Here is a 21,322-nt window from a genome sequence, read left to right as displayed (position 1 = left end):
TTGGGAGGTTTCCCTACTTGTGATCTTCACAAAGCCCCTTTGTTGTGCCAAGGACCCTGAGCCTGGTTGGTCATCCATCTTTGCAGTATTGAAAAGAATCCCAAAGGAATAAAAAAAAGAAGTCTTTTGTGTGTGCCACTGTTGGATATGCACCAGCGGGGCCCCAGGGCTCCATCGAGACTGAAAGTGAGACTCCGCAAAAGTCATCTTACACCTCCACCTGCTTCACAAACACATACCAGGCCTTGTTCATACACCAAAGCCCTGGCGTAGCATAATAGTGCTGATGTGCTAAATTGAATAATTTTTATACAGGCAAAGTCCATCAGATGGGATTTAAGAAGGGAGGGAATGACACCATTCAAATAACCCAAATGTTCAAAACAGCAGGAATGCGAATGCAGTTGTAAGTTAATAACCACTTCAGGACCTCAAAAGTCTTTGGTGTACCTAATTTTGTGGCCTGCGGTACAATCACATAACTTGCCCTAGCTCCGATTATGCAGCTTTAACGCTGCTGATAAGTTATCAGTGGGAGTGTGTCACGCTGTAGCAGTAAAGTGAGTGAGTTGTTTACTTAGGAAGCGCAATCAGTATCACTTTACATGCGGGACAAGGAAGTCTTTTTCCGTGGTATCAGTGTCATCTGACCCTCCCCCTCCTCCTCCGCAGTCCAATGCTATGAATCAGGCCACGTGAACACAAGAAGGCTACGGACGAGGTATGCATGCGGAGTGCATGGTGCCATCCAAGATGGCTATATGACCACCTGCCAAACATGTCCAGTGTGAGATGTACGACTGGACAAAAGAATTATAAATGTTACCAAAGGCCTAAAATTTGCAGAAATAAAACTGAAAATGATACAGAATATTTCACAAGAGATGCACCCTGAACTGGTTGCCAGCCAATCGCGGGGAACCCATAGACAAACAACCATTAATTTCCATTAAATTACCCTGGGGGCCTGATCAAACCTAACCCAGCCATGTCTTGTTGAGAGAAAGGCAACCAAAGCAGCAGATAACCAAAACGCTGTCAGTGTTGTCAGTGAGCTTCAGATTGCAACCAAACACTTGCTTCTACCCTTGTCGTCGTTTGCAGTTCGCATGGTTGAGGCCCCAAGATGATTGGTATTCTCGGGGACACTAATAAATACACTCCACTTCCTGGAATTCAAATTAACTAAAAGACAAATCATTCATTCATCAAAGTAAATGCTGTCATGAAATCTCAGTTGATCATTTCCAAATAAACGCAATGGTTTAGATGTTTAGCACTGTTTGTGGAGAGCACCATGGTGTTGAACTTTAATTATTGGGATTTATGACTCTTGAGAGGTGCCGTCGGCACACCCCCACAATCTGATACTGTGGTTCTCCTAGAAACCTGCACACAATTTTCTGCTTCGTGGTTGGAAAATCAAGAGCTGAAATGTTCTTACAATGTTGGAAAACGGTTTGGAGGCATGACGCGATGCATTGATAGCTTGTTGCGCTAGCCACTTGCTAGCAAGCGTGCTGTTATTGTCATTGCTTTCTTTTTCCAAATAGTTGCGAGAGTTAACACTTATTTCTAATGGTGGTATTCTATATCATTAGCCTTTCATCATGTTCTCAGCTTCTTGTAAACAAGGAACTTTGGTTTGGATCTTCTGTGAATAGTGACCAGACCTGCATTTCACTCAGTTTTTGATCAAAAGGAACATAATCATTGTTAACTACTCTGTTAGCTTCTGGGATGTGCTCATCACTTGACCACCAGCATTCACCAAATGCTAAAATATTCACCAAAAATACAAAATATTTGATTTTGAAACATGAAGATATTCAAAGCCTTGACAAAAATATTCAGAACGTATGAACAAAAATATCAATCATACAAAAATATTCAACAGAATGCAAATTATGTGCTAGAAAAACATACAAATATTTGATAAACTACAAATATATACGACAAAAATATTAGAAAACGAAATACTACCGAAAAATATAACAAAGAAAGAGACAACAAAATATCAAAAATAAAAACACAAATACATTATCTGTGGAAAAACTAGTAGTGCTTCCTGTTTTTGTGTCAAACGATGATTTAATCCTTTTCCGATCCAAAGGCCTGTCTAAACAGATTCCTAGAGCTGATTCTATGATATTGTCCTCCCACGACATGTGTAGGAGTGGCACTTAATAGCGTGGAAATGAAGTGGAAATGGAGTCAGACTGAACGCTTTTGGGGTGTTAATCATTCTTTAAGCATCGATATAGGTCCGCGCCCTCTTTCTCCTCCTCCTTCTGTTAAGGTTGAAAAGAGGCCCGCTCACTTCTTATTTCAGCCTCCACATTCCCAGAGTTAATGAACTCCTGCGCCGTGTTTAAACAGATTTGTCCGTGTTTTTGCCAACGTTGGCCCAGTCACGCTGAGGTCACATGAAGAGAAAAAAAAAAAAACACAATTACACCTCAGCACGGAGAAGTGTGAGGATCAGATTAGCATTCAATGCGAGTCCAGTAAAAAAATTCTTAACGCGCCACAATGGAGTTTAAATATGCTACAGTGAAAACTGAAATCAACATGATGATTTAAACCCCCTGTAAAGTGAAAATAAATGTCTTCTAAACTTGACACACCACAGAGAAGAGAGTTGTTGAAGCGGCGTTGAAAGCCACAGGAAGTGCTAGCCACCAGCTAGCTTGAAAGCTAACCGGTGCTGTTGGAGGGGGCAGTGGGCTTGTCTGCATTGCCACCTGCTCACTCGGGAATTTAAATAATGACAGTGAGCTGTTCTATAAATGATGGCATTCAGGGAAGATGTATTTTCGTGGTGTACACATAGCTCGCTAGCTTGCTATGTGTACATCATGAATAGGCCACATATTTAAGAATAGGCCACATATTTATGACAAAGTAACTCAGAATTGTGGTGGATAGTTGCTGAACAAAGGAACTCAAGTTTTGACATAGAGGGACCAAGCGTGTTTTTCTGTTTGTGTGATTTTGTGTGTGTGCGTGTTTGTGTGTGGTTTTGGGGGGGTGGGGTGTATAGTGAGTACAACAGGAACTAGACAAATGTTGCAACCAGTGTTTTCAGTCTCTTATTCCTCTGTCGTGCCGGGACCCACCAGCTGCATCGGCAAACGACTTTTTCATTGCCTTTAACCTTGAACCCGCAGCCACCCCACCTCAACATCCAGACACAAGCCGGTGGGCTGGCTTTGAGGGGCCACAAAGAGCCATGTCCCCTCCAGAGGGGTCTTTGTGAGGCACAGGCCTGTGAAATGCGTCTCTGGTCTTGTTTGGCCGTGAGGGATTATGGTGGCGGCCCGCTGCAGAGTGGCGGAATTCCTTTCATGTGAAAGGCCCCTCCAAAATAAAAAAATAGCGGAGATTTAGGATGGGCAGCCTATATACACTAGTGTGTGTGTGTGTGGGGGGGGGGGGGGGGGGTGATACAAAGGAATTCATACAATGCAAGTGAATTGTGTGTGAAGATGACATGATGAAATGCAAATTAGAGTGCTGGGAAGATGGCAGATCCCACAGTTACACGCAACATTTTAAGGTGATAAATTTGGCTTCTGCATTGAGCATAAAAAAACAAAGCAATTACTCCCGGTTCAGATCACTGGTGGAGCCCGGTGTAGACTACGTATGCGTGCAGTGTTTTTAAATCATCAATCACGTAGCTAGTAGATCTGATTTCTAAGTGACAAAAAGCACGCCAGCAGTAACCTGAACCGGAAACATATCACATTTTAAAGTAACAACTTACTCAGGGTAAAACATGAAATGTATTATTTTATAAATGTACGGAAGCGTGGAGCTGCCAATGTGGAGTAAAATATATTCAAAATTAACAAAGTAATTCACAAATAAAACAAGCATTTACACAAATATAGGCCTCAGCTCAAATTAATGCCTTACTCGGAATTAATTATATGCCGGTGAATAAATACAGTAAACAAACCTGAGGAAATACAATAATAATAAAAACAGAACTTGCATTTTTGTGTTTATTGTTCCGAATAAAACAAAGTACTTTATTTGATAGAAGGCAGTCCTACTTCAAATAAGTACCCGCTATTCTATGCAGTTGAGGAGTTATTTGCTTGTAACTTGTGATTTTAGCTGGACTCTAAAGCTAAATATCGCTGCTGGGCAGAGTGTGGCCTTGTGTAAAAAGCAATAATGGAAATTCCTGCACGGATGAGCGGCTTTTTTTTGGGGGGGGGCGCTTTTTTTTTCTTTTAATGGGCAGCCTGTGGACAGGAACACAAATTCATGTGGATGGAGCTCATCCCGTGCACGAAGAGGAAACATGAGCGACGACTTGAAGCAGGAAACCGGAAAAAAGAGTGAGCTGACCCTTTTTGCTCCATGCCATTCTTTTTCCAGTAAGCAAGCGGGAACGAGCCACCTGCGCTTCACAAAGACAGCATTCATCGGCAAACGCGGCGACATTCCGGTACACGAGCCGGGAAATCTCCTGATTTGATTCTGCTCGCTGTGATTGGTCAGGTGAAACATCATAGTCGATATGGAGGCGGCGTTGGCGGCTAAAGATTCAAAGGTGACTTCTACCGTAACAATTGCTACTGATAGTTGAACTATCTTGCTCAATTAAACATAAACAAAAGGAAAAAGACACACACTTAAAATAACCACATAGCTTTGGCTTAGGAAAGTCCAGTTAGCTTAATGCTAACAAATAAAGCAAAATGATTTCACATTTTGACCTACATCAGAGCATATCAAAATTTAATCTCCCACTGATGAAGTTTAGCGAGACTCGACACTAACTATTTTAAAATTCCAATCACATTCCGGGTCATCTTGCGTTTGCAAGGGACAGTGTCATGGTCACAGCATTAAAGTGGAGCAGATTTTTTTTTTCAGACCAGCCGCTACTGGGACTGCAATGTGTTAACGGTGTTTGTAAAGTCAGCTCAAGTAGCACTTCCCAAACACTCTGAAGATCCTCCTGGCTCACCATTCCTGCCCTAGCCTGTCCCACTAGCTTCGGGCTGCCTCGACCGCATTACCGAACCTTGGAGGAAGTAGGTAATTGTTAATCCTCTGCAAGGCTGGAAGCGCCGAACAACACTCCGGTGCTTTTTGCTCATGCCGCAACACTGAAACTTGTGGCTGCAGCTGTCATGTATTCCAATGTGGGGAAATATTTTAGGAGACGTACAGATACTTGTATTAAAAAAAAAGTTAATTAAAAAAAAGAAACTCTGGTATGTGTAGAAGTACATTCTGAAAAACATCGGTTAATCAGTCGTAGGACTTTTTTTTTGGTTCACAAAGGCCTACTCAGCTAAAACAGATCATTAAACATGTATAACTGTCACTCATATGTGATAAGACTGAGTTTTTTCTGAATTGCACCGAATTCAATTCTTCTTCCTGTAATTCAAATTTAATTCAACATCCTGGAGTCAAATCAGTTTCATCCATTGAATTGAAGGAATGGAAATGTTTTCAAATCTCGGATATAAGTCCAACATCAACAGGAAAAATAAAAGTAAAATAAGGATACATCCTAGATATTTTTATATATACACACACACACACACACACTTTGCTACTCCCCACCACTTTATGTAATGATGAGACATGCAACTGCGAGCACTGGGAAGAAGAACTGAACTCCCCTCCTGTCATTGTTTTTAAATGTCACCTTTCAAATGCAGAGCGCGTCAAGGTATTCGTTTGACACCACGCCATTTGTTGGTTCTTAACTGGAAGCACCGCACTCTAAACACATGTTACAGATGGTTAGTCATAAATTCAGCGTAACAAGTTCAGGCAAATGCAGGTATTTGGAACGCAATGTTCTTTTCAAAAGCTTTTTGGCCTTTTGTCTGTATACAAATCAACTTTATGGAAAAAAAAAAGATCACAAAGGCAAATTAATTTGGGTTTTCAGTAGAATATATACAAATATTTTGGAGTGTCTGCCCACCCATCAAGTGTGAATTTCAACAATCGAGAAAATCTTTATCAGCCCCTCAGAATTATTGCCGAGTTAAAACACGACACTGAGGCATAATCTAGTCAAAACCAAACGCTAAGGAGAACTGCGGTGTTGTTGGAAACTCAAATCAGCATTTGCTAAGAACATGTATGAAGTATGATACGCTGATCAGAAGCTAACCAATATTTAGCTTCTGTTTGGCAAACTTGTTTGGCAAAGTTGTCCGCGTGTTGGGAGTATGAATTATCAACTAATCACCAAAGAGCCATCTTTTGAGCTCTGCCCCCATTTTTCTTTTTTTTAAATAAACAACTCGAGTTGCAGCATTGAATTCAAGTGAAATGGTGACGAAAAAACAACCCTTTACAATAGAAATAAAATCAAAAGCAGACTGAAAGTGGCAAACGTGGTCATAATAATAGGCTGGACAACATTTTAACCAGTGCACTCAATATGTTTTTATTTATCAAAGGAAAAAAAACAACGCGGCAACCGGCTCAAATCAGCATCTGTTAAAATGTGTCAAATAATTAATCTTAAAAAAAGTCCGGATAACAAACTGTAAACTCCCTAAGAGGTGATCATCTAAAGTGCTTTCGGTGGGAGATAGAACAGAGCAACCACACCAATTGAAAATGCACAATTAACACTTTGCTTTCACATATAGAGTCTATGAAGTAGTTAAAAAAAAAAGTGATGAGCTAGCATAAAAAAAGTGAAAATTTCATTAAAGTTCTAACCCATCTAGTTTTTTTTTCCTTTAAAATGTTTTTGGTAAGAATAGAGAAACCATTGGCCATTCAAATAACACTTTGCACCACCATTCCAGACCCCAAACCTTCTGAGTGTAAGATCACATCTTGAAATCAATACTTGTCGAGAACTTTCTCATCGTCATACTCGGTTCCTTTAAACGTCACTTCCTGATCCACAGCATGGTCACATCACCAAAGGCTGTGTTCACACTTGACGCTTCCAACATTTACTTTTTTTGCCGTCATTTGAACGGACGACGGCATATATCGGATGAAAACAAAATGCACTAGCAGAGCTATCTGACCGGTTTGTTTTCACCAAACAAACATGGAGCGCTTACACTTAGGGAACGGCTAATAGCGTTTCAACAAGCAAATGAGTAGGGCAATAACACCAGAGTTTCTTTTAACTGAAGCAAACGGAAGAGTGGTCCAGACTAACAATAAATGGTACATTTGGTTCTTTGATCCGAGTAGCTTCAATGAACCTCGACTTACCAAAGTTCACTAATAGTGGGGACGGAGACAACAACCTCTTTCAGTGGACACAGTCAGCTATAGTTTGACCAAACAAACGACTTCACTAGACCGCTCGCACTGAAGTTGATTTGAACCGAACAAAGTGGAACAGTACTCCTGTCTGGACCAAAAAGATACACGATGCGATACACGATTTTTGATCCGCCTTGTCGCATTTTCATAACTGGATGAAATTTAGCAGTCATACTTGAATCAAACCGACACCATTCGCTTGCAAGTGGGCTGAGACAAAGTCTTCAAGCGGTCTCAGTCCACCTTCTTGGCTCTGCATCACATTCACCACTTGAGCTGATGTGAACCGAATTGCACCAGAGTTGAAGACCGAGACCAATCCTTCAAGCAGACCTGGTCCTCTTTCATCTGTGTAGCATTCACACTTGAGCTCAAGTGAACCTAAACTGCATCTGAGTCCAATTGCAAGCAGATGGAGATCTGGGACCAAAGTGGTTTCAGTTCAGATGATAAAAGTTCACACTTGACCAAACCTGATGAACTGGTCTGAATCTAATTGCAAAGTGTGCTTTAGATGGACCTAACGAACCGCACTGGGAACGCCATCGGATCAGAGTTCATTTGAAAGCATGACAAGTGTGAACACAGCCTGACAAACCTTTAAACTCTGAGAATTGAGACCCCAATGTAGACGCTGGATTTAACCCCAGACATTCCTTCACCAGTAACTTGCAGTCTTTATCGCTTCTTCTTCTGCTGCCGGATCGCCTTTCTGTGCTTCAGGATCAGGTCATATAGTCGATCCAGGCCCTCCCTGAGTCCGTCTCCAATGATGGCGCAGGCGGGCTGCAGGTGCCACGGGGTCGCCGGGCTCAGTTCCTTGAGTGCCAGGAGCTTCTCAATCTCCAGCAGGCCCAGGGAGTGCCTCAAGTCCTGCTTGTTGGCCACCACCAATAGCGGCACCCCCTGGTTCTCAGAAGTCTTGGCGATCTTGTGGAGCTCGGTCTTGGCTTCCTCCATGCGCTCGGCATCTACCGAGTCCACCACAAAAATGATGCCGTCCGTGCATCTCGTATACGACTTCCACAGCGGCCGCAGTTTTTCCTGGCCGCCCACGTCCCAAAACTGGAAGGTTACGGAGCGGTGGCCGCCCAGGGATACCCGCACCCGCTCTGCGTTGAAACCCTTGGTGGGGACCGTGTTGACAAACTCGTTGAACTGCAGCCTGTACAGCACGGTGGTCTTCCCGGCAGAGTCCAGCCCAAGGATGGCGATGTGGAAGGATTGGAAGAATGGGATGCTCGCCAGGAAACTAGGTTGTTCCGAGAAGCCATTCCCCATCTTTCCTCATGGGGAAAGGCCGCGAGATTGGAGCCAATTTTCACCCACTAATCCTCAATGTAATTTTATAATCCAAACTGGCTGCTGCAAGAACCTGAAAGCACATTGAAGGGCATTTATTTATTTATTTATTTATTTCATGTAACACTGATCTACTTGTGCTGTATCAGAACAATGACGTTAAAGAACTAATTATAATCAATTGTAGGATTTTTTTGAAAAGGGACTCCTTTCAATCAAAGTTCATCTTTCGTTATTTGCCTAGTTCCAAAATGTATTGGGGTCGGCATTTTGCATACACATGTAACACATGTTATTAAGACACCAGGAAAGTGTTTATCAAAACTAAACTTTCTTTGAAACACTTTTGCCAAATGACACGGAAATCCCAAGGTTGGATTTGTTCCCAGCTGTGCTGTACAGTTTAAGACAAACCAGTTTGACTTCACTGTAGGGAACAATTGTGAGCCTTCCTGATAAACCAACACTGATATGCAGCTGATTCTGATAAATTAACTTCAGTTTGCATTACTATTATATTACTAAAGCTTCAGGTTACTTGCTGATAATTTGTTTAAAACAAGAAAACATTTGGGTATTCTTTTATGGGGTAATATGTAACACGCACACACACATATATACACATTTAATATATGTGTGTGTGTGTGTGTATATATATATATATATATATATATATATACACACACACACACACACACACGCAGACACATTAAACCATTTAGGTAAAGCCATATATGTACCATCTAAGAAAAAAGAACTGTTGTAATAATGAGTCACCACCTACGACAGAATAAAGACTTGGTGGAGCACTATGTAAAGTAAATACGTCAGTGAAAAGAAAACAAAGGAAGAATTATGCAACGCTGCTTTATAACAGTGTGCAAACATGATCCAAACTACCATGACACACATATGCGCAAAGAAGCACTTACAAAGAACAAATGCATCTGAAAAGACAAAAAATATCGCCAGGGGCTCTAACCTTGTTTTCAATAAATCCCAGATATAAACAATACCCCAAAAATAATGTTAATTGCGTTTTTAAGCTACATCAATGCTTAGTGTGGAGTGTGGTGCATACATACCTACAGTGGAGCTTAACCGACCACGTAAACCTGTTTTAATTACAGGGGGCGACTGCACGCAAGGGAGGGTGGAAAAAGCAACACATCGGTTGAAACCTACCTGTCTGAGCGCAAATATCCGCCGCTGTTTCAGCGTTCAAAAGCCGTCCTCCGCCGTGAACAGATGGAAAATGTCGAATTTTCACCTCGGCTGTGAGAGCGAAGGTAACAGACCGACTATGAAGTGTTGGAAGCTCTTCGTAGACCAAACTGACTACGCCTGGCCTGGGCTCTGCAACTGGAGTAAACGCCCATATCGACTCCGCCGCCGCACGCGATTGGTTTACTCACGCTCATGTCTGACCGCCGAATGGCTCGCCGAAGCTGTCAGTCAGCAATACGCCCGGGAACGAGGATCACCTGTTGTCAACTTGTCTTATCAATATTTAAATCTATTTCATCACAACTTGATACCGCCAGCTGTTGTTGTTTAGCGATTAAACGATTTAAAGGATAACAGCTCAAAAGCTAACTTCCCCAGCATATCTTTGATGTTTCATGTAGTGGGTATGTGTATATTATGCTCATGAGTGTTGGAACCCATTGCCACATTCCACAAATTGTAACTTATCGTTGATGGAATAAAATAAGTGTTTTCGTTTCTGCCCGCCTTTCCTGTTGCAACCGTTCATACCCCAACCGTCCAACTGAAGCGTGCCAAATTAATACTGTATACGCGCAAAGGACTATATACGACTGAATGCGTGTTTCGTGGTTACGTTACGAACATGGCAACAGTTAGCTTAGCTTGCTAGGTTAGCAACTTCGCGTGTGTGTGTCTGTGTGTGTGTGCGTGAGTCAGCGCATGCGTCCGCCCTCCTTTCTGTCCCCTCCCTTCAGCGTGTTTGCGTTTAAAGTGATTGGACAAGAGGCAGGAATTGAGTGCAGCACATTACAGTACTTGACAGCGCCTCCCATCCAAGTAATGGCCATTATAAGTACTGCAACTGTATGTGGTAAACTGTAGTTTATTTTGTTTTTCTCACGATTTAAGTACATTTATTTCAGTGACAGATTTAAAATATTGCATTAAATATATAGCATAAATAGATGAAGAAATTAATTTGGGGGAATTAAAACAGGAGAAACACTTGGCAGCCTTAAGGTCACATGGCGCAATGCAGGACCAGGTCTTTGTTTGATCTGATATTGAGTGTGTCACTAGTTGTGCACGTGCTCACAGATGGCGCATTGATATCATGCAAATATTCTATACATGCTTACATCATTACATCTATTTTTTAGGTGTGGGTGATGTCAAATAAGCAGCTGTCGTCAAGTTTGACCCACCGGCTTGCTGCCTTCATCATAGCACTTAGATAATATTTAAAGTTTAAATAAGTGATATGTTTAAATTTTAAACATATCACTTGAAGTCAGCAATTGCTATGCCGCAGACATTCTACATTGTGCAGCACCGTGCTTATATAGAAAACTGTGTTAGAGCCTTGGTAGGAGTAAAAGTACGATGTGGAAAAAGCAGAATTTTCTTTGAGAAACAATCAGAATTGTATAAGTATTAAAAATTGTGTTTTTGAGGAAAAAAATAAAAAAATCCAACATATCCTGTTCAATTGTTTTGTATAATCATTGTTTTTGAAAGGAACACATTTTTTTCACCTCAACAATCTTTATTTCTATAGCGCTTTCACAACAGCTGTCGCTATAACAAAGTGTTTTACAGAACAATAGTCTAGAATGTTTCTCAGGGACAGCAGTGATGAGATATTGTAATTCCATTCACCACAAATAATTATTGTACTTGACAACATCAAAAAATTATAATAAATAAGTCCATAGATGAGTGTGCCAAATTAACATAATGTCTATTACAGTAAGTACAGTTTAATTGACAATAAACTGCTCCACGGGATGCGTAGCATCCTCTGAAGACGGTGGGTCCATTATGTAATATCTCAATAATTCCGTTAGATGGCAGCACATATTAAAATTACAAGTGTGACAGTTAAGGCAGCAATTTTAAAAGTAACATTTATGTTTTTGACATGTAGGAGGAGCAAAGTGGGGATTTTTTTTTCTTTCTTTGTCCTTTTTTGAAAACGTCACTTATTTTCTTGGATCTTCGTCAATTTATTTTAGGAATTTGTGGAGTTTGTGGAAATGTTTATTGCTATTTGATTTTTCAATTTATGCCATGTATTAAGTGAATTTTCATCCAATTTTCTTGGGATTTTTTTTTGGTTTTTTGGAGGGGGGATTTTTTTCCATTTCTGTGGAAATTCATGTAAATTGTTGTGGAAATTTGCATCGATTTTTAGTGAAGAAGTTTGGGTCTGACCCGGATGAGGTCAAGTTGGTCTTAGCGTCAGCGGCGTGCGAAGCGCGTTTGCTGCCTCAGGCAAGCCCATGCTGATGATTCCCCTTAAAAATAAATAGGAAGTGGATGGGCCGGATGCGGTCATAAGATTATACTATATGTATTCGCTCTCTCTATATAAGGATCTATATTGTATGGCCATTTGTTCAAGACAGATGGCCCCTCTGCTGCATGCGCCCTTGCCACAACCTTTGCATACCCCTGCAGACGGAGATCTGCATCTCTGTGTCTCAACCAGACAACTCCATCAACAGAGAGGAGTTTTAAGTGAAATGTTTCTCATCAGTCCATTTTGTTGGCCAAAAAGCAAATGTTGAAATGTAAAGTCAGAGTATAAGTCAGTAAAACAAGCAAGCGCTGAATAAACATTGACAGCAAAGTCCCAGTGCAGCAAATCGAAAGAGCCTGGCTGTCTTGTCGGCCATGTGAGGAATATAACTCCCTCCGCTCACTCGTAAATCTCCTCGGACCGTCAGCACAGCGGGCGCCTGGAATAGACATTGAGTAAGCCGCTTTCTCACATCTTCCCAGTGCTGGCCTTGCTCAACCCCTGCAGCAATTGTCCTGACTGGAAAAGAATGTTGCAAAGAGATGCTGCTCTTTTTTCTGACCACGGCAGAGAAATTACCTTTGTTACCCCAACCAAGAATTTCTAGGCACAGCTGAGGTGTTGAGTGTGTTCCGTTTGGTTTTCCACTGGCAGAGAGCCCATGATTGATGATAGGCTGACATCGTACGTTCTTGTACTGAGCGCCGTGGTTTGAATGGCAGCGCCACCGCCGAGACGTTTTCGAAGCTTGTCATGTGAAAGCCGGGGAGCCGCATGAACCAGCCAAAGAGCCGCATGCGGCACGCGAGCCGTGAGTTGGCCACCTCGGCTCTACAGCTGCGACCGTGATGATAACCCCCCCCCCCCCCACAACGTAGTTGGTGTCAGAGTCTAGCCCAACAAATAAGTGGGGCCAGCTGAAGCACCAGTTACAAGCACCAGAGCTAGAGCTAGAGCCAATTTCAGTGGTGGAAAAAAAAGAACTGGTGCTAACCTGGGCACTGGCCCGGAACTAGCACTAGCACAGGAGTGATGGGAAAGGGCCATTGGAGATAGGGTGAGAAGCTATGTCTATTGGGAGGGGCTCATAGTATAATCGCTTGGTCCTCTGCATTGAGAGGAGCCAGATGAGGCGGCTCGGGCATCTGATTCAGAGGAGCCAGATGAGGCGGCTCGGGCATCTGATTCAGATGCCTCCCTCTGAGGTTTTTCAGACCTATCTCCCACCCCACTCGCACCCCTGGAAGAACTGAACAAAGTGGCTGGGGAGGGGCAAGTCTGGGCTTCTCCTTTAAGTGGCTGCCTCCCCAACCCTGATAAGGGAAAGAAAATAAATGGTTGCAAATAAAAAAATATTTTCAATGTCTTGTTTGTCTTCCTGTCCGTATCAGTTCATTGGTTCAGGGAGTTGAATTGGACCATTATGCCAATGATTAATTGCAAGCCTTAATTACTACACGAGCTGTGAGTGGGCCTGTTGTGTGCTGCGGCTACACCGCTTGAACATGAGTGATGATCAATTTATCTCCTCAACTGAGTGCTGGGGCGTTGTCCTGGACTTTTTTTGACATTGGCCAGGTGAGCACAAGTCTCATAATTCAGTGTGAGCGTTCCTGCTTTTCATCACATGAAATGTGCTCCAATTGAAAGTGTTGGCGTAGGACTGTGGAAAACGCCAAATTTGATACATGACTCATACACGGTCCAAGTATTTGACCGCCAAGACCCCGAATAGGGCAAGTAGTTGTTTGGTTAGCCCGATTTAATATGCTACATGGTCAAAAGAATTGGGACATATCGCAAAGTAAAATTTGAGTTGTCCTTGAGCAACTTCCAATCTTCTGGGAAGACTTTCTATCGTACACTGGGATGTGTTAATGGGAATGTTTTTCGGGAACTTAATGTGTTTTCCATTTTTGCTCATTTTTCAGGGGCCTTATTTGATATATTTTTTAAGGGAATGTTTTTTATTTGTTTCATTAACTTGTTTTGCGTGTTTTGGGGATGTGTGGGGGAGGGGGGGGCGGAATACCCAAAGAAAACCCACACGGGCACAGGAAAAACATGCAAACTCCACACGTGAAGGCCGGGGCCGGAATCGAACCCCTCACTTCTGTACTGTGAGGTAGACGTGCTGCGGACAACTAATTTTGACACTTAGGATTGCTACTCTGCTGTATTTTCATTTTGGACATGTTGATTCAATACCTCCCTTTTTGAGCCTATTAATGTAGCCGACTGCAAGTATCCCTTCTACTGCTGTACTGCTACTTATGTACAATTCAGGGTCATGTTCAATTTGTTGAAGTACAAATCCATCAATATTTTAACGGGTCTTTTTTTTTCTCCAGCACACTGTAATACCTGTACGATATTACAGCTTAAGTACTTTTACCACGTCTGATAATTGACCGTCAACATTCATTTTCACTTTCTCACTGCATTTCGTTAAGAATCCGTAATTTTTCGTCAGATTTGAATCAGTACTCATTTTATCAACGTTATTTCCACGTTCCAATACCTGTACTTCTACTTAAGTACTTTTGACACACACGCGGAGTGGCTTTTGTGTATCCCCAAGTCCCAACGTATGTTTTTTGGAGGTTAAAAATATCGGCGGTGCTGGGTCTTTGTGGCCGCTCCCGCCCCTCCTGGCGTTCCCTGCTCGGGGAGCCTGACGCAGTGAGCCCAGCCTGCCTCCAGGCTGTAGTTCGGGGACATCAAAGACGAACTCCCACTTCTACTTCCAGGCGTTAACCGAGAACGCTACACAATGTGTGGGGTGACGAGGAGGGCGGAGAGCGCGGAAGGATTTACCTCGACCGGAACCAGAGTGAGGAGGACGATGAGCGTTGGAGTTGGGACGTTTGTCAAACTTGTGGCGGTCGTCGCGTTCGTGCTCCCCAATTTAGTGCAAGCGCAAACGGGTACGTTCGGGACACTTTTTCTAAAATGTGGGATTATTTTCGACAATCTCGTAATGTTTGTCAACAACAGACAGGAAATACTTCCGAGAGACATTAAAGTAGTAGAAAATCAACAATAAAATAAAAGTTCTGATGATTCAACACCTGTAAGTGGACATGAAAGCAATACAGACACTGTAATGTACTAAAGTAACAATTGTTAGCCTAATAGCATAATGTCCCTTGTCATTTTTTAATTTACTGCCACAATAGCAAAATAATATTTGACAAAAAATCTTTTTTCTTCGTCTATTTGACTGTTTCCTGTGATTACAGGAATCCGCAAAGTTGAATCGAGACAACTCCATTCTTGAAGCCGCTCCCCTCAAATTAAAAGCACATTGAAAAAAAATGTGATTTTGCGAACATGGGCCTTCCAAATCACAACTATGCATGGTTCAACTAGTCGTAATATCACCATTCAAAACTAGATGGCAGATTTTGCTATCGCTATTGTCACACTGCCCAATACTTTAATGTGAGTAGGCCGAATAATTTTAAACGTTTTTGGAAGGACATGCAGAGATAAACATAGTACCTTGATAATATTAACATTTTGAGTGGGTTTATTTTTTTTCGAAAAACTCACAAAATGAAATCTTGCCTTTAATGTTGGTTTTGTTGTTCACTAGTTTTGTGCCTTCCTTGAATGGTCATTTTTATACCGGAGCCCCATGCAGTGGTTATCGTTTGCTGCAAACACTTTGTTGTTGCGTTAGGATAGTGGATCTTTTATACATGCATTGAGAATGTATTATGAACATTTATATTTATTAAAAGCATATATTTTGCTGATATTTTATCCATGTTTGAAATTGTATTTTTGTCATACATCTGATTCGGAAATGTGTGGTCCTTTATGGCCCACCAGTAGCACTAGTAGAAAAATTGGAGCCGCCTTTATCATTTTAAGTTGCTCATCACTGTCCTACAGTATATTGAATGTACGCTGAAGGATAAAGTGCACCCATTGCTGCAAAACACTCCAAAGCTATCATCCAAGGATATTGTGCAGTCAGGTGAGGACAGGGGCAGAATGAAGAGTGATGCGGCCAGGTGCACACTGTACTCGCGGTGTATCCCCATCAGGTCTGTTCCACCTGTCTGTTAGGCTATCACCTCAGGCTCCTTCTCATGTTTGTTATATTAAAGAAGGATGCGAAGGTCACGATTTTCACGCTGAAACGTGATCCCATTTAAATGGCTGAAGGTGTCGCTAATGAAGGGTTGTTCCATGTATTGATTGTCTCAATTTCCAGCACTTCCTCCTGAATGTGCTCCGGGGGGTCATGAGGTCCTACAGAACCCGTACCGCAGCACCACCTTCAGCTCCAACTGGCTGCTGCAGTCATCGCTCCGGGACTTTGTGTGCGACCATTCCCTGGTGCCAGGATGGTACCAGTTCCAAATCTTCAACAAGCCCGCCAGCATGCCCACCCAGTGTGTGGAGGTATAAATTCTCATCCGTCAAAATGTCAAATTGCGAAAATGACTTTATTTACCCTCTGCAAATACATTTCTCATGTACACATCTCAGCTCACGTCAGGATTACTTGGTCCAGCCCTCTTCAAAACAAAATGGCCGGCAAAGCTTCTTGAGACTTTTTCTGGGTCAACTTATGCTAGACATGTCAATCAAGTCTCATGTCGCTATAAGTGCTTTGGGGGCTGACTTTAGAAAAACAAACATTTGGGGAGTGGAGTGCACTTGAATGAAGCGTTGCTGCTTGTGATAGGTGAACCACTGTGGGACCCAGGCTCCGGTGTGGCTCTCCCTGGGAGAAGGCGAGTCGCTCCCGGGTCCTCTGGAACTTCGACATTTGACCGCCTGCGTCACCTGGCAGTTGTTCCCCAGCAGCAGCAAGCAATGCTGCCTCTTCCGCATCCCGGTGTCCGTACGCAACTGTGGAGAATTCTACGTTTACTTGCTGCAGCCCACTCAGGGATGCATGGGTTACTGTGCACAAGGTACTCTACATCTGTAAATATGGCCACACAAAGTATGTACATAAACGAAATGCAGGCAATTTCCAAATGTAGGAGGCGGAGTAACACACCTCTTCAATTCAATATGACGAGACATCGTAATTTTTACAAGAAAAGGGTAGGAAGCTGTTGGATATTTATTTGGGTGGGTTAATTACTTGGTGGCTTAATTACTTGGCCATTTGGTTAGTTTGTTGATTGGATGAAAAAGTTCTTTCTCCCGTGTGGAGTTTGCATGTTCTCCCTGTGCCTACGTGTTTTTTTTCCGGGTACACCGGTTTCCCCCCACATTACAAAAACATGCATGGCTGATTGAACACTCGAAATTGTCCCTCGGTGGAAGTGTGAGCGTGGATGGTTGTTCGTCTTTGTGTGCCCTGCGACTGGATGGCAACCGGTTCAGGGTGTCCCCATCCTGCTGCCCGATGACGGCTGGGATAGGCTCCAGCACCCCCCGCGACTCTTGTGAGAAGAAAGCGGATCGGAAAATGGATGGATGGATGGTGAAAAATGTTTGATTTGTTTGGAAGGTTGGATGATTGGGAAGATATAAGGTTGCTTAGTTATTTAAGTGAATGGGTGTTTGGTTAATTAGTTAAATAGTTGTTTGAAACTTAGTTTCTTATCTGGATGGTTAATTGTTCGGATACTATTTGGATTGTTGGTTACTTTACGAATTGGTTGTTAGTTCCCGACTTGGTTGTTGGTTACTTAGTTAGTTAGTTAATAGTTTACTGCCATAGAGAACAATGGGCAGGTGTTTGTGTCCATGGTCGTTCTTTCTTCTTCATTTCTGTCAATCAGTCATGCTGCCTGCCGCTCCGTCCAAGCTCCTGATCACTCCTGAGTGGAACTCAGGTGGCGTGCATCTGAAGTGCAGCTTCTCCAGCAACTCCAACAATTCCAGCAGCTCGCTGGGCCACGTGGTGGCCTGGTCCCGAGCTTCACCTCAGGGCAAGCGGGAGGAGCTCAAGCGGGAGACGACCATCCAGACGTGGGCCCTCATCGAGCTGGATGGCTTCAACCTCCGTCTGGGAGACAAGGTTAAGCCTCACTTTATCAAAAGAAAAATCAAAGAAGTCAATCAGTTGTGTCAAGTATTTTCTGAATGAATCTCTTTCTCTCAGATTCACTGTTCCGTCTACAGCTTCTTTTTGGACTCTCCGGATGTCCACGGTGTTTCAGTGGAAAGTCAAGAATTCTTTGCTGGGATTCGGGTACATTCCGGCCTCTTTCATTCGTCAACGTTACTTTTGGGTTTTGGCAGTTTTTTAGGGGTGGCAGATTAAGCCGACAAAGGTATTTAGCAGTATTTAGCATCTTTAATCATGTTCAGGACACTTTTAAAATATAAAATATGGATGTAATTTTTTATTTTTTATTTAAACATGATAATTTTTTTTCATTTAATGCATTTTAGCTAGCATTATTTGACAAAATAACTAATAATAATAATGCTTCTAATAATTTGTATAAAACAATGAGAAAAAACACAACAAAACAAAGTTTTACATAGTCTAGAAAGCTATAAACTGGATCTTGTTCTGTATTTGTGGACGGTATACTGACTTAGTTTTAAAATAGCAACTATATTTATAGTTTTATTGTTATTCTATATATTGAAATGATTTATTTTGTAGCCGTAAGTGCATATGAGCTGAGACTATTTTCTGCGCTAAGTGCAGCTGAGACCGGAGATGAGCGTCCTGTCTGAGGACGGGAAGCTGTACGAGCTGATGATCGAGAGCACCGTTCCCGTCCCGTGTCTGCAAGAGTCGCCATCGTCATCGTCATCCTCCTCTTCTCAGTCAAGACGTTGCTCTATCTCCTTGATGCTCGGCACAAACAGTCATGGTGACCATACAAACACTTCAGAACCTGCAAGACGAGTACCATTTATTTAAGTTTTACACATGACACACACAGCTTATTCTCTTGAGATAAGATGCATCAACTTTGACGAGCATCTCCTGCTTACTAATGATATGCAAGTGTATATATTTATTTAATTAGATGTTTATGTTTTCAATAATTTTATAAATTAGAATAATTTTTATGTCTAATTATATGTTTTATATTTTATGTCTTTTACGTTACACCTAGTTTCATTGGTTCATATAATTGATTAGTTGTTTGGTTTTCTTTACATTATTTGCACATCATAAATAACATTCTGAGGAAAATCACAGGGGCGGCCCGGTGGCGGACTGGTTAGCGCAGAGGTGGGCAAGCTACGGCTCGCGGGCCGAATCCGGCCCGCCGAAGGTTGGTCCACAATTAAGGTTCGATGTGAATGATTGCATTCATTTCAATTGGACTTGTAATGACAGACATTTCACCGCCAGGTCGCCACTTGACTTGAAGTTGCAGAACACGGAGGGGGTGGGGGGGATCTTTTCAACCACCTAGTACCTCTGTATCGCTCTACTTCTACTGGTCTGATCACAAACCATCTGCAGCAATGCACAGGCTACAATAGGTCATCAACAACACTGTTGTCATTTTAAAAAAGTATATTAATACAGTACTTTCATGCTTTTGTTCTGTTGATATGGACTGTCAACAAATGCAGTTTTTTTTAATGCACCGTAGCTCGTGGTGACCTGGCCCTTCTGTCAAATTTTAAAAGTCAATGCGGTCACCGAGCCAAAAAGTTTGCCCACCCCTGGTTTAGCGTGTCGGTCTGTGTGGGTTTTCTCCGGGTACTCCGGCTTCCTCCCACTTTCCAAAAACGTGCATGGCAGGTTAATGGAACACTCTAAATTGTCCCAAGGTGTGAGTGTGAGTGCAGATGGTTGTTCGTCTGTGTGCCCTGCGATTGGCTGGCAACCGGTTCAGGATGTCCCCCACATACCGATTAAAGACAGCTTGGATAGGCTCCAGCACGCCCCGTGACCCTTGTGAGAATAAGCGCATCAGAAAATGGGTGGATGGATAGGTGCACTGTTCCAATCACTTTCTTTAATCCTTAAATACATTTCTTCCACCTATCCATTTTTTGAACTGTATTTTTTTCAATTCTCATTTATTGTATTATGTTGTGTAATTTATCTTCATTTTCATGAATTAACTATTTCCATCCTGACATGTCCAGTATAATCCATGTAAGTCCAGTTGTGTTTTAATTTCAAACCCTCAAGCATTTATCTATAATGTAACATGAAAATGTGCGTGAGTTATAGATGAGACGGTACTGGGCACCGATGTGTCCCTGTCCTCGTGCTCAGTGGACTTAACCGGGACTCCGTGCCAGGATGGCGTGTGTGGCCGTGCTGTGGTCTACTACACCGCGGTCACCGACTTTGTCAGAGATGGTGATCGGACCACTAACATCTCTGTCCGGCCCCTCGTCACGAGCAACTTTGTGTGGAACGGTTATGCGCCAGAGCCTGTTCAGGTAAATGAAATCAGGACAAGTTGACAGTAAAGTCAACACTCGCTGTATGTGCTCTTGTAACCAACGTTTATCAATCGCACCCCTGCTATATCTCATAATTTTACACCATTGTTTTTTGATGGTTATAACCCTAGATGGGTTGGTTCGAATATAGAGTGGCTTTGCATGTGTATCATATTGTGCCACAACATTCCAGGCAGCATTTAGTTCGACTGGAATCCCCGCAATGAGTTCCGGTGGGAATTTTTTTAAGCAGGTAGATTTTTCACAGCTCAAACAGGTAAGGATGTCGAAGCATAAGAAACAAGTTGATCAAGTGGCATCTATTTTTCAGTGGGTGGGGTTTCACTCACACAGCATGGGAGAGTGGAGATGAGGGCTTGATTTTTAACAGTTTTGAAGCTCCATTTTATATAATAGGGCTTTTTTTTTAATACCGGTAATTGAAATTTGCGATGTGTTAAATTCAAAAGACGTTTATTTTCAAGTTTCAGGGACTTAAAATGTGTTCGGAAAATAAGGTGGTAAGATTCAAGCGATTAGGTTCTATATCAGAAATTTAAATGATGGATGATTCTTTCTTTTGTAGATCAAAGTGCAGGATATACCTTCAGCGTACTGTTACTCCTTCACCGACCCTCATGTCGTCACATTTGATGGCAGGTACTTCACTTATTTTTCCATCCATGACATTCGCAATCCATGAAATATAAAATGTTTCCTCATTGGAAATAATCGCTGAATCAGTTTCACTTCTTTACATTGTATTGACCCCATTACTGTCAGTAAAATGTTCTTGTAAAGAATAATATTCTAGAGTGCTAATAGAGTTGTGTCTTCCCCCTCACAGGCGCTACGACAATTACCAGGTGGGCA

The 21,322-nt window shown here is 42.3% G+C and overlaps 2 protein-coding genes across 2 annotated transcripts in view; one reads left to right on the top strand and one right to left on the bottom strand.

Annotated features, from left to right (window-relative positions):
- Positions 1 to 6,410: 6,410 nt before the first annotated feature.
- Positions 6,411 to 10,458, bottom strand: arl4aa (ADP-ribosylation factor-like 4aa). Its single transcript, XM_052065899.1, has 2 exons — positions 9,772 to 10,458; positions 6,411 to 8,659 (listed from the first exon to the last, which is right to left on the bottom strand). Exon 2 carries the CDS (start codon positions 8,563 to 8,565, stop codon positions 7,963 to 7,965), a length of 603 nt encoding a protein of 200 aa, XP_051921859.1. The 5' UTR covers positions 8,566 to 8,659; positions 9,772 to 10,458; the 3' UTR covers positions 6,411 to 7,962.
- Positions 10,459 to 14,767: 4,309 nt separating this feature from the next.
- The window catches only part of vwde (von Willebrand factor D and EGF domains), a 15,909-nt gene continuing 9,354 nt past the window's right edge, over positions 14,768 to 21,322 (top strand). The window contains exons 1-9 of the mRNA XM_052065857.1: positions 14,768 to 15,024; positions 16,323 to 16,513; positions 16,800 to 17,031; positions 17,854 to 18,092; positions 18,177 to 18,266; positions 18,735 to 18,903; positions 20,232 to 20,446; positions 21,036 to 21,109; positions 21,297 to 21,322. The exon at positions 21,297 to 21,322 is cut by the window's right edge and continues 251 nt beyond it. Of these exons, the coding sequence (XP_051921817.1) occupies positions 14,871 to 15,024; positions 16,323 to 16,513; positions 16,800 to 17,031; positions 17,854 to 18,092; positions 18,177 to 18,266; positions 18,735 to 18,903; positions 20,232 to 20,446; positions 21,036 to 21,109; positions 21,297 to 21,322 (1,390 nt within the window). The 5' untranslated portion in view covers positions 14,768 to 14,870. The remainder of the gene's footprint in view (positions 15,025 to 16,322; positions 16,514 to 16,799; positions 17,032 to 17,853; positions 18,093 to 18,176; positions 18,267 to 18,734; positions 18,904 to 20,231; positions 20,447 to 21,035; positions 21,110 to 21,296) is intronic.

The sequence above is a fragment of the Hippocampus zosterae genome, chromosome 5, assembly GCF_025434085.1.
Source record: "Hippocampus zosterae strain Florida chromosome 5, ASM2543408v3, whole genome shotgun sequence".
In the NCBI taxonomy this organism is placed as follows: Eukaryota; Metazoa; Chordata; class Actinopteri; order Syngnathiformes; family Syngnathidae; genus Hippocampus; species Hippocampus zosterae.
The sequence above is the reverse complement of the archived record's forward strand: the minus strand, read 5'-3'. Positions and strand labels throughout refer to the sequence as shown.

What these genes read in the sequence shown, in the direction of transcription:
- arl4aa (XM_052065899.1), bottom strand. Translation starts at nt 8,565, where the DNA reads ATGGGGAATGGCTTCTCGGAACAACCTAGTTTCCTGGCGAGCATCCCA.